The following is a 13,917-nucleotide window of genomic DNA, read 5'->3' on the forward strand; positions in this document are numbered from 1 at the left end:
GTTGTTGCCTCTATACTGCGTCCGCTAATCCTATCTACCAGAGCGAGTCCCCACAATATATACAGTACAGACCAAAAGTTTGGACACACCTTCTCGTTCAAAGAGTTTTCTTTATTTTCATGACTATAAAAATTGTAGATTCACACTGAAGGCATCAAAACTATGAATTAACACATGTGGAATTATATACATAACAAAAAAGTGTGAAACAACTGAAAATATGTCATATTCTAGGTTCTTCAAAGTAGCCACCTTTTGCTTTAATTACTGCTTTGCACACTCTTGGCATTCTCTTGATGAGCTTCAAGAGGTAGTCACCTGAAATGGTCTTTCAACAGTCTTGAAGGAGTTCCCAGAGATGCTTAGCACTTGTTGGCCCTTCACTCTGCGGTCCAGCTTACCCCAAACCATCTCGATTGGGTTCAGGTCCGGTGACTGTGGAGGCCAGGTCATCGGCGCAGCACCCCATCACTCTCCTTCATGGTCAAATAGCCCTTACACAGCCTGGAGGTGTGTTTGGGGTCATTGTCCTGTTGAAAAATAAATGATGGTCCAACTAAACGCAAACCGGATGGAATAGCATGCCGCTGCAAGATGCTGTGGTAGCCATGCTGGTTCAGTATGCCTTCAATTTTGAGGAAGATGGGAGTGGTGGTCCTGAGAGTGGTAGTAGTACTCGCAGTTCACAGTGGCACTCTCTCCCTCTGCCGCTCCCTGAGGCCCTGCAATGACTGCAGGATGCTCCCTTTCTTCCCTCAAGGCACACCCTGGTAATTGGGGCTCCTGCCTGGGGGTATTTGGGGTGCCCTTGATGTTGGATGTTTATCAGGGTGCAATTGATAATTATAGTCTCTTTACAGAATAGAAGTTGTAGTACATCCAACAATAACCAGGCACAGTTCCAAGACATACAACACAGTCCAATCCTCCCTCAATAGCAGCCTTTTGGACAGCAGCAATAATGGAGGTTGCAGTACTCCTTTATGTCTTTCTAAAATCTTCCAGCACAACCATAGGCAGGCACTTGTCTCTGCAGTTACCTGGCTGAGGGGTACAGATATAAGATACCAATGGCCAAAAGTCTCAAAGTGTGGAAGGCTGCATTGGCAATGTTCCCATTTGTGGAAGCAAAGTCTCTTGGCCATAAACATGCCCAATACCTTGCTGACTGACTCCAACGCATGGCCTTGTAGATTCTAGACTTTCTACATGTCTTCTATCTGTCAGGAGTACTCTGGTGTAGCAGATGTTCTTTAGTCTCAGAGATGGTGCTTCTCTGGGACTTGAGGTCTTGTCTGCAGAGCTTTCTCACACACGTCTATCCTCTTTCTCTATGTAGACTAGACTCTTCTGGGAGCAGACCCAAGGCCCATCTCCCCAGCAACTCAACAACACATGTTTAACCGTGAGGTACACAAATCACAACATTTAAACTTAAACGCTATGTATATCTTTGGGGACAATTTTTGGGGAAATATTGCATTGTACTAATTAAATTTTTTAAAATATGGAGTCCTTTTCTCTGTACGGGGGCTGAGATGCTCTAGTAGTAGGATCTGGTTTTTCTCCCTGCTCCATCAGACCAGGAGCTGACGGACTCCTTACAGATGCTCTCTGACATTATAAACACTCATTATCGCTCAGTTCTTACCTTGCTGATAAGAATGTGGCTTAAGTAAGTGTTTATGACCTCTCAGTAGTTTAGAGATACGGTTCATTAGATGACCGACACAAAGTGAAAGTACCAGTCACACAGCTAGAAAAACAGTTAACCCCTTGTGACAGAACGGCTCAAAATTTTTAATAAAGGCCAGTGGAAAATATGATTTTTAGCCCAAAATTTGTAAAATGCAATCATAAAAATAAAATTGCCTCTGTAGGTGTACATTGCCTTTAACAATATAACATGACACCAGTTAATCCTTTGCAGTGACCCTGTTGTGAGTTACTGCTTCGGGTACTCACAGATCCCATATTGATGTGCTTTATTGCATAATGGCAGACATACACTACAGCATGCGCAGGACAAATGCAATCTTGCAACGACTGATTTCCAACATCCCGGGCTTCCCCAGACCTGAAGAAAAATGGGATTGTGCAAAATAGCCAAGTCCGCTGTACAATTTCGACAGGATTTTCAGAAACATATTGTACAAGAAGGTCTCCTAAATGTCCTCCAATGGCAGATATCAGGAGAAACAAGGTCTGGGCGCAATAGATTTCAGCTCGTTAAAAGACTATTTCTTTTTTTTTTATGATTGCATTATACTCATTTTGGGATAAAATTATTTTTTTATTTGGTATTTATTAAGAAGTTTCAGCTGTTTTTGAGATACAGGAGTCAACAGTCTGTTTGCACAGTATCACTGTTGAGTCCTGTCAGCTGAAGGCTCATTCAAAGCTTATCTCTGATTCTCTGACCTCATAAACACTCATTTAAGCCATATTCTTATCAGTTTAGCTATAATGAGCGTTTATGAGGTCAGGGAATCAGAGATAAGGCTTTGCATGAGCCATCAACCGACGGGACTGAGAAGTGATACTCTACAAACTAATTTTAAACCCCTGCATTTCAAAGACAGCTGAAAATTTTTAATAAAGACCAACTGAAAAAAAATATTTTAACGCAAAATAACTAATGAAATCATTAAAAAATTGCCCCGAAGGTGTCCATAGCCTGGGTTCTCCAGTTTCCTCCCACACTCCAAAGACATACTAGATTGTGAGCCCCATTGGGGACAGCTTGTTGCTAATGTCTATAAAGCGCTGTGGAATATAGTACCACTAGTAAGTGCATAAAATAAATAAATAAAAAATGTGTATAGTGAGCTTTAGGTAATTCTGGCCTACCAATGGCATGCAGATCCAGTAAGAACCACACCTGTTTGAATTCTAGTAGCATCAAAGTGTCGTTACTTTACTACTTTGAATACCAGTACATTCTTAAAATTTTTAAAATAAAAAATCCCTTAAAGTAAGCAGATCATGAGGTGCCTGTCTCTGGGTCTCCCAACAATCATTAGTAATTTGCAGAGGAACCTGGCAGTGATTGTTCAATTTCCTTAAAGCATCCCCGCAGGTGACAAGAAGTATTACATGGTCCCAATATAATTCATGGACGTGCTGGGTCCTCCAGCACAAGAGAAGCTGTCTACTGCCGTCTACTTCAGCAAACTGATGGAGGTTACAAATAGAGGACACTGCTTAAATGACCTAAGGGTATTTAAAATATGTCTCCTAAACCAGACAACCTTTTTAATATGCCTAGAATTACACAATAAAATATAACCCACAATGTTTCTTGATCCTGTACCTTTTCTAGGTTAAGTGGATCGACCATTTAAGGCCTCCTTCCCATTTCCATTTTCCACGGACAGCACACGTGCCCGTTGATTTTAATGTAGGTATCTTTTTTTACTGACCAGGGGTCATTGAAAAAGTCACGCAGACATGCACTACTTTGGCCTGTGATGAAGACCGAACAAGCCCATTTATAGTCTATTCGTCCATGAAGAAAAAACGGACACAACACGTCCATGTTGCATCTGTGTTTGGTCCATTTTTCCCTGACCACTAATAGGAGACGCTCTGTAAAATAACTTTTAGCTGAGCTGTGTCCGAAGAATTCGGCACATGGACCAAAGACGGACATCTTCACGGATGAAACACATAATGATTTTGTGACGGACATCAAAAGGACACGGAAATGGGAACGAGGCCTTAGCATACATAGTAAACATTTCTGTAATGATAACATTTCATATTTGTATTATTTTTCTTATTTTCATATATATTTTTTTTTTATCATTCATAAATAAACAACCTCTCGGAGTCCAGTGATTTCACAATTAATATGCTGCTGGTTTCCACTCGGTAGAGAAAAATATAAAAGGTTTCATCCGTCTGGCAAAATTCTTTCAAAATAAAGGTCAAAATAGTACAAAAAAAAAACTCTCACCGATCCCCCCCACTGACTGAGGTGAGTCACTGCTGTGGCCACTGATTGGCTGTGTGGTCGATTCCTGTGTGTTGCGAGGGTCCAGGAAGTAGACACCAGCGGGGATCTGTGAAGCATTGGGAAAGGGGTGATGGGGATCAGTGAGGTATCATTCCTTTTTTATGCCATTCTGACCTTCAAATTAACTCTTTATCATGAAGTATGACCTTGTCTTTTCGCATTCATATCATCACTCGTCTTTGAAGAGCTTTTTTGAGGGCCTCTTTTACCTCTTTGTTCCTCAAACAATATATCATGGGGTTCATAACTGGGGTCACCACGCAGTAGAATATTGACACCACCTTGTCAAGTGTGAATCTGACGTGGGAGTTCGGCCGTATGTACATAAAGATTATTGTGCCGTTAAAGATTAATACGACGGTGAGGTGGGACGCGCAGGTATTGAAAGCTTTATTCTGCCCTTCGACAGATGGAATCTTAAGAACAGACTGAATGATGAAGGCATAAGAGATTAAAATAAGAAAGAAGCAACCGAGGGTCAAACTCCAGGAGATCACAGAAAACGTGAACTCACCGTTGGATGTGTCTTCACATGATAGCTTCAAAAGTGGAGAATAGTCACAAAAGAAATGGTCGATATAGTTTGGGAAGCAGAAGCTAAGAGTGGAGATCCATACTGCAGGGCAAGCAGCGGTTAAGAAACCTACAACCCATGGTCCACATGCCAGTCCTACTGCCATCTTCTTAGTCATCAATGTACTGTAGTGCAGTGGTCGACAGATGGCTACATACCGGTCATAGCCCATAACTACCAGGAAGCAATTCTCAGCGGCACCAAAAGCAAAGAAAAAATAAAACTGAACGAGACAAGAAGATGAGTAAATCTCTTTGTTTCTGGTCAAGAGCGCATCAAGCATCTTAGGTACGGTCACCGTGGTGTACAGGACTTCCACCAAGGAGAAATTGGCCAAGAGGAGATACATTGGTTTATGAAGATGACGTTCCAGAAGCACAAGGGTGATGATAAGAAAATGGGCCCCCAATGTTAACATGTACATACTCAAGAAAAGGGAAAAGAGGAAAATTTCCATATTGCGTATGGTCTCAAAGCCCATAATAAAGAAGATGGTGGTTATAGTTTTATTTAAACTGTCCATCGATATTGTATTCCCTGAAACAAAGGAATGAAGGTTAATAACACGTGGACGCTCTATGGCACGGAGATAGCTGAATTATGAAAAAAAGATGGATTGCTGTAAAATCCCAACCAGAGGAAGTATAAAATCAGCTGTTCAGACACTGTTCAGCTTACGGTATTAGCAGATGCCCCAGAAGCAGATAATGGAGGGTCTTCTTCCCTTTTCAGGGACCCTATTATGATGTGCTTAAAAAATATGTAAATTTTTTTCTCCAGTGCCAGAGGGTCATAATCTGTGATGTTTAACTCTGGAGGCCTGTGTTGGACATGGTTCATCACTACAGCAAAGCAGACGACTCCTCCCTCTTCCTCCCAATGAGCATTTGAAAAGGACTGGTTAATGGCCTTTAAAGGCTATGGGCACTCTTACATGTTGTTATTATTATGATTGCATTGTGCTTATTCTGGGCGAAAACTTTTTTTTGTTCTAATAGTTATTTATAAAAAAAATTTAACCATTGTTTGTTTCCTGGAGCCAGCATCTTTCCACATACATTTGATTAAATTTGGTGTAACTGCACAGGTTATTGGGGTTGCAGATAATGGGTCTGCTAACTCATCTCAACATACAACATAAAAGTGGAGGGACACTTTAAAGTGGCTCTGTCAACAGGATCAACCCTATTAAACCAGACATACTGGCAGGTAGGGCTCATCATGCTGATTAAAACGATACCCCTTTTTTTCTCTGTATGATAAAAGTCTTCAGAGATATCCGCTTGTTTATTCATATGCAAATGAGCAATTAGAGCACTAAGAGGCAAGGCCGTATCCTCTGAGCACTGCTATGTAAGGCCTCCTGTGCTCTGCACACTCCCCCCTTCCCTTGATTGACAGGGCTAGATAGCAGGCTGAGGGCAGTGCTGTGTCCTAGCAAGTAACTATCATCACTATGTACTATAGCTTCACCACACTGATATCTGCTCAGAAAGCTAATCTACATATTACTGCTTTTTTCACAGGCACAATATATGATTGTAAAGACACCAATAATATGTGTCAGCTTATAAGTATAGAAAAAAACATACATCTCTGTGTGGTAATGCTATAGGTTAGAGCAACTGGTTTTGCATGTAGAGATCCCTGGTTTGAATCTTGGGAGAGACTTTGAAGTATTTTTCTTCAGATATTTTTTTTTTCTTTCCGATTTATCCCATAAGAAAAGTCTATGTTCTTATCATACGGAGAATAATTTTTAAAAAAAAGCTAATAAATATTACTGGTTTCTTTATAATCATATATATTGTATCTGTGAATAAATAGGTAATAGGTTTTAGCAAAAATAAAACAAAACACACTATTCTCAATATAGTAAGGCCTTATAATTATATATTACAATATAGCCTTTCAATATGGTTTTAAAGAAAAAAAAAAAAAGAAAATATATCTCTCTCCTGGGATTTGAACCAGGGATGTCTACATACAGGGTAGACCACCATACCGCTAAGATGTAACATTACCACATAAAGATGCTTATAAGCTAACACACATTACTGGTGTCCTTCTTATGAGATACAGTCATGGGCGTAAATGTTGGCACCCCTGAAATTTTTCAAGAAAATGAAGTATTTCTCACAGAAATGTATTGCAGTAACACATGTTTTGCTATACACATGTTTATTCCCTTTGTGTGTATTGGAACAAAACCAAAAAAGGGAGGAAAAGAAGCAAATTGGACATAATGTCACCAAACTCCAAAAATGGGCTGGACAAAATTTTGGACACCCTTTCAAAATTGTGGATAAATAAGATTGTTTCCAGCATGTGATGCTCCTTTAAACTCACCTGGGGCAAGTAACAGGTGTGGGCAATATAAAAATCACACATGAAAGCAGATAAAAAGGAGAGAAGTTCACCTAGTCCTTGCAAGGGAATAAACATGTGTTTAGCAAAACATGTGTTACTGCAATACTTTTCTGTGAGAAATACTTAATTAATACTTAAATTAAAAAATTTCAGAGGTGCCAATGACTGTATTGTGCTTGTGAATAAAGCAGTAATATGTAGATTAGCTTTCTGAGCAGATCTCAGTGTGGTGAAGCTATAGTACATAGTTATATGATATGTAGATGCTAAGACACAGTTCTGCCCTCATCAGCATGATCAACCCTACCAGGCGGTATGCTGTAATCCTGGTGACAGAGCTGCTTTAAATAAATAGGTAGGAATGGATGCCACACTGATATTATTATAGTGCCATTAGGTAAAATAAATATGTGGATGAACAATATTTCCAAATCAAATAACTTTTCCTGTTTACGCGATGATTTTGAAAAACATGCTTAATATATCAGCGTGGAATCTACGTGTCTTTTTTTCAGCACAAAAAACATATGTTTCGTGCAGTTTTTTTTAATGCATCTGTTTTTTAACCAATGGGTTCATTTACAAAGCTGAATTTTAAGCTTGAGGTTTTTAAAGCAGGTCGGTCCCAAAAACATTAGGAAAATACAGAAAAAAACGCATGGACTTACATGGAGCTGTTTTTTTATGCTTCCCATTCATTTCAATGGGACATTCAGCGCCGTTTCTGCCCCCACTACACTGTGCGCGGAGCTGTGGTGTTCCGGCTTCATACGCTAGTACTCTCAGCTAACCACTGACTGGTAGGGGTCCTGGGTGTCAGACCCCACCAATCCTGAACCGGTGGTCTATCCTTTGGATAGGTCATCAATATACAAGTCCCAGGAACCCTTTTAACATCATACAGTACATGTATAATGGAACGTTCTGCAACTTTCTAATATGCCTCATGTACCAATTCCTCGGTATATTCAGATTTCAGCCTGCTGCCAGTAAATATGCTTGTTTATTTCTAAAAGGCTTAAAAACTGCACAAATCTAATACTTTACACAGCTGAGGGTTTTTTTTCAATTGCATCCAATGCAATATGCACGGTCATGCGCTATTTATATTGGCGGACCACAAGGTTCCAGTATAGGAAGCTCTAGAAATGATACAACAGAGGGCAGGGTGGAGGACGCTGCATTCATTGTATATGAAGTCTTCAGATCACATCCGCATGGGATGCACAGGCGAGGAATCATCTGCTCATAAATGATGCCATCAATCTGAAGGTCAAGCTGATGACCAGGATGTAGATAAAATGAACAGTCGGATAATAAATACAGACCTGGAGCAAAACCGGGATCACATTTCTCCGGCACCCAATAAACAGGCATTTATAGCAGTAGATTAGCAGCTCTGTCTGGGGGATTAACCCCTGAGGGCCACCCTGCCTGTCCCCTGCCGAAATCACACAATTAATATCACTAAAACCTCTGTTCCCCCCGAGACCCTTAAGAGAACAACCAATTCTATCTTACAGGCAAATGTTTAACCAGTTCCCTGGGCCATTTCCATCCCATCATTTACATATTTTTAGTCCATGCTCCTACAAAACCTGTACGTTTTTTTGCTTGGTTATAATTTTTGCATAATTTTTTTTATTGGTGATACATGGGGCTTTATTTTTGTGCAATATTTATTTTAGTATCTTTTGTTTAAAAAAAAAAAAGGCACAAAGTGCAACTGAAATACTTTTATAAAGGAGTTGTCTGAGATTTAGATGATAGTGAGGGTCTATCCTTAAAGGGAACCTGTCATCTGGATTGTGTGTATAGAGCTGAGGACATGGGTTGCTAGATGGCCGCTAGCACATCCGCAATATCCAGTCCCCATAGCTCTGTGTGCTTTTATTGTGTAAAAAAAAAAGATTTTAAAGATATGTAATTTAACCTTAGCTGAGTCCTGTCTCCTCCATGCTTCAGAGATGAGTCCAGCGTTCTCTGACTCTGAGCCCAGCCACGCCCACTGTGATGGAGCCCAGCACCGCCCCGATCCTACCAATCTCCTCCTTGCTCCCCGACGTCACAAAGCTAGAGCGCCGTAATCTCTCCATTTTCGCAGTTCGTTCCCTGAGGCTGATGCCAGCACAGGGAAGGAACACTATGTCGACACTATGTCGACACTGCGCATGCGCTAGCTCGCACATTGCGAGATTACGGCGCTCTAGCTTTGTGAAGTCGGGGAGCAAGGAGGAGATTCGGAGGATGCAGGGCGGTGCTGGGCTCCTTCACAGTGGGTGTGGCTGGGCTCCGGAAACGTTAGTAGCCTCCTTTACATATATATAAAATTGTTTTTTTGACACAATAAAAGCACACAGAGCTATGGGGAATGGATATGGCAGATGTGCTAGCGGCCATCTAGCAGCCCATGTCCTCAGCTCAATACCTAAAATCCAGGTGACAGGTTCCCTTTATGAGAAGTCAACAATATCAGTTCGGCAGGGATCCCCGATGTCGGACCTCTTCCGATCTGATATCGTTGACCTATCAACTCCTGGTGACTGTAAATATATATATTTTCCCCATACCAAAATGACCGTAATGAAAAGGGAACACAAGTTTAAAAGGGTTTTCCAAGATTCTAATTTACTTTTTTCTCCCAAGATTCTGATATTGATGACCTGTCCTCAGGATAGGTCATTAATATCAGATCAGTAGGAGTCCAACACCCAGGACCTCTGACGATCGGCTGTTTGACGAGAGAGTGGCTCCGGAGAGTACCACATACCATGCTTGGTATTGCAGCTCAGGCCTGAGCTGTGCCTAGGCCACATGACCAATAAATGTGACGTCACCGGCCTAGGAAGAGGCCCGCGGTAGTCACTGGAGCATCACAGTCTCTTCGAACAGCTGAGAGTCAGAGGTCATGGGTGTCGGACCTCCTCTGATCTCAGAATCAGGTCATCAATATCAGAATCTTGGAAAACCTCTGCAGAGATCCACAGCTCGGGTGGGAGAATCTGTCCACTGGACAACTATTAGTCACGCACTCCACAAATCTGGCCTTTATGGAAGAGTGGCAAAAAGAAAGCCATTTTTGAAAGCAAGCCATAAGTAGTCCCATTTGCAGTTTGCCACAAGCTAAGTAGGGGGACACAGCAAACATATGGAAGAAAGTGCTCTGGTCAGATGAGACTAAAGTTTAACTTTAATGCAAAACGCTATGTGTGGAGGAAATCTAACCCTGAACACACCACCCCGACGGTGAAACATGGTGGTGGCAGCATCATGCCATGGGGATGCTTTTCTTCTGCAGGGACAGGGAAGCTGGTCAGAGTTGATGGGAAAATGGATGGAGCTAAATACTGGGGGAAAACCTGTTAGAGGCTGCAAAAGACTTGAGACTGGGGCGGAGGTTCACCTTCCAGCAGGACAACAACCCTAAACATCCAGCCAAAGCTACAATGGAATAGTTTAGATCAAAGCATATTCATGTGTTAGAACGGCCCAGTCGCAGTCCAGACCTAAATCCTATTGAGAATCTGTGGAAAGACTTAAAAATTGCCGTTCACCAACGCTCTCCTTCCAATCTCACTGAGCTGAGCTATTTTGCAAAGAAGAATGGACAAAAGTTTCAGCTGGTAGAGACATACCCCAAAAGACTTGCAGCTGTAATTACAGTGAAAGGTGGTCTTACAAATTATTGACTCAGATGGGCTGAATACAAATGCACGCCACCAGATTTTTATTTATTCAAAATTTTGAAAACACATACAGTTGCAAGAAAAAGTATGTGAACCCTTTGGAATGATATGGATTTCTGCACAAATTGGTCATAAAATGTGATCTGATCTTCATCTAAGTCACAACAATAGACAATCACAGTCTGCTTAAACTAATAACTCACAAAGAATGAAATGTTACCATGTTTTTATTGAACACACCATGTAAACATTCACAGTGCAGGTGGAAAAAGTATGTGAACTCCTAGACTAATGACATCTCCAAGAGCTAATTGGAGTGAGGTGTCAGCCAACTGGAGTCCAGTCACTGAGATGAGATTGGAGGTGTTGGTTACAGCTGCCCTGCACTATAAAAAACACACACCAGTTCTGGGTTTGCTGTTCACAAGAAGCATTGCCTGATGTAAATGATGCCTCGCACAAAAGAGCTCTCAGAAGACCTACGTTTAAGAATTGTTGACTTGCATAAAGCTGGAAAGGGTTATAAAAGTATCTCCAAAAGCCTTGCTGTTCATCAGTCCACGGTAAGACAAATTGTCTATAAATGGAGAAAGTTCAGCACTGCTGCTACTCTCCCTAGGAGTGGCCGTCCTGTAAAGATGACTGCAAGAGCACAGCGCAGACTGCTCAATGAGGTGAAGAAGAATCCTAGAGTGTCAGCTAAAGACTTACAAAAGTCTCTGGCATATGCTAACATCCCTGTTAGCGAATCTACGATACGTAAAACACTAAACAAGAATGGATTTCATTTGGAGGATACCACAGAGGAGGCCACTGCTGTCCAAAAAAAAACATTTCTGCATGTTTACAGTTTGCACAAGAGCACCTGGATGTTCCACAGCAGTACTGGCAAAATATCCTGTGGACAGATGAAACCAAAGTTGAGTTGTTTGGAAAAAACACACAACACTATGTGTGTAGAAAAAGAGGCACAGCACACCAACATCAAAACCTCATCCCAACTGTGAAGTATGGTGGTGGGGGCATCATGGTTTGGGGCTGCTTTGCTGCGTCAGGGCCTGGACGGATTGCTATCATCGAAGGAAAAATGAATTCACAAGTTTATCAAGACATTTTGCAGGAGAACTTTAGGCCATCTATCCACCAGCTGAAGCTCAACAGAAGATGGGTGTTGCAACAGGACAACAACCCAAAGCATAGAAGTAAATCAACAACAGAATGGCTTAAACAGAAGAAAATACGCTTTCTGGAGTGGCCCAGTCAGAAGGCCTGACCTCAACCCGATTGAGATGCTGTGGCATGACCTCAAGAAAGCGATTCCCACCAGACATCCCAAGAATATTGCTGAACTGAAACAGTTCTGTAAAGAGGAATGGTAAAGAATGACTCCTGACCGTTGTGCCCGTCTGATCTGCAACTACAGGGAACGTTTGGTGGAAGTTATTGCTGCCAAAGGAGGTTCAACCAGTTATTAAATCCAAGGGTTCACATACTTTTTCCACCTGCACTGTGAATGTTTACATGGTGTGTTCAATAAAAACATGGTAACATTTAATTCTTTGTGTGTTATTAGTTTAAGCAGACTGTGATTGTCTATTGTTGTGACTTAGATGAAGATCAGATCACATTTTATGACCAATTTGTGCAGAAATCCATATCATTCCAAAGGGTTCACATACTTTTTCTTGCAACTGTACAGTACTTGCTACTTTGTGTTGGTTTAAATTATCACATAAAAGCCCAATAAAATAAATTTAAGTTTGTGGGTGTAACTGTGAAAAAATTAGCAAAAGTTCATTGGCAGTGATTGGCTGCAGAAGGAGCGTACATCCATGGCATGTTATCGTTCCAGGAACAGTCACCAGATGGTCGGGGACCTCCAGCGCATTACCACAGGAGCGGCGGGGGAAGGTGACTAATCAGGGTATTATTTTTATTTTTTTAACATATTCTTTACCAACTGTAATTTCTTCAACTCTTAGAAAAGCCCTTTAACAAGTTTGTAAAAGTTTTATGTGTAGTTACACAGCTTGTGCCCACTTTATAAAAACAAAATAGATAAAAGACCCCAGACCCCCTAAAATGATCCAGTAGGTCAGGATAATGAATATAATCTGCTCTTCAGATGTGTCCTCAAAGGAGAGCTTCAGAAGAGGAGAATAAGAAGTCATCAATGGAGTTGTCACGAGATGATAAACCAGAAGGCATGAACCTTGGCTACCAGGAACCCAGCTGTCCAGGCCCCAACAACCAAGGTCCACTGGGCCCAGGGCCGGCGTTAGGAGGGGGGGCCCTGCTATTTGATTGTTAAGTGGGCTGGCGGGTGGAGCCTTTTTTTCATTCAGTTCCTTTGTTTATCTCCTCCACATGCTGCAGCAGTCTGCCGCTGTCCGCCCCACACAGTCTCCCACCGTCTCCCCAGACCTCCGTGACCGCACAGCATTATCCACAATCCTGACACAGGGCGGCATCAGGACGTTCTGTGTGGGCGGAGATAACATAGCCACGCCCCCATCCTTTGCCTGCTCTTGCTCCAGGCTGCAAGGCCCAAACATCAGACTTGGAGGACTGGACCTTCTTATGCATCCGACCCCCTGACGCCGACCTCAGCTCCTGGACTGCAGGGGGTCCCAGGACCCTCTTATCAAAGCACCCGGCCTGTTCCCTCCCCAGCTGTTAAGTCCATCGAGTAAAAAACATGCAGCAGTGTCTGTGGAGGAGGGTGCAGGGCTGCGGGGGCCACACTCTCACTGATACAGCCCTGCACTGCCCTCAACTACTGATGGTCACTGATTTGTGAGTTCCCACTGTCAGCTCTTTTTCCTCTGTGTGTGCCCCCACTGTGTGTTCTCCCTGTGCCCGCTGTATACGCTCCCTGTGTGTTTTCCGTGTGCTCTCTGTGCCCGCTGTGTGCGCTCCCTGTGCCCTCTGTGTGTTCTGCATGTGCTTCGTGTGTTCTCCGCGTGCCCCCTGTGTGTGCTCTCTGTGCCCCCTGTGTGTGCTCCCTGTGCCCCCTGTGTGTGCTCTCTGTGCTCGCTCCCTGTGCCTCCTGTGTGTGCTCTCTGTGTGCACTCCCTGTGTGCGCTCCCTGTGCCCTGTGTGTGCTCTCTGTGCTCGCTCCCTGTGCCTCCTGTGTGTGCTCTCTGTGTGCAATCCCTGTGTGCGCTCCCTGTGCCCCCTGTGTGTGCTCTCTGTGCTCGCTCCCTGTGCCTCCTGTGTGTGCTCTCTGTGTGCACTCCCTGTGTGCGCTCCCTGTGCCCCCTGTGTGT

General features: G+C 42.7%; 1 protein-coding gene across 1 annotated transcript; it reads right to left on the reverse strand.

The window, feature by feature from the left end:
* Positions 1-4,179: 4,179 nt before the first annotated feature.
* On the reverse strand, positions 4,180-5,115 carry LOC122919734 (olfactory receptor 6B1-like). Its single transcript, XM_044268918.1, has one exon. It carries the CDS (start codon positions 5,113-5,115, stop codon positions 4,180-4,182), a length of 936 nt encoding a protein of 311 aa, XP_044124853.1.
* Positions 5,116-13,917: the final 8,802 nt, after the last annotated feature.

The sequence above is a fragment of the Bufo gargarizans genome, chromosome 9 (assembly GCF_014858855.1).
Source record: "Bufo gargarizans isolate SCDJY-AF-19 chromosome 9, ASM1485885v1, whole genome shotgun sequence".
Taxonomy (NCBI): domain Eukaryota; kingdom Metazoa; phylum Chordata; class Amphibia; order Anura; family Bufonidae; genus Bufo; species Bufo gargarizans.

Coding starts and splice junctions, on each gene's coding strand:
- LOC122919734 (XM_044268918.1), bottom strand. CDS start 5,115: ATGGACAGTTTAAATAAAACTATAACCACCATCTTCTTTATTATGGGC.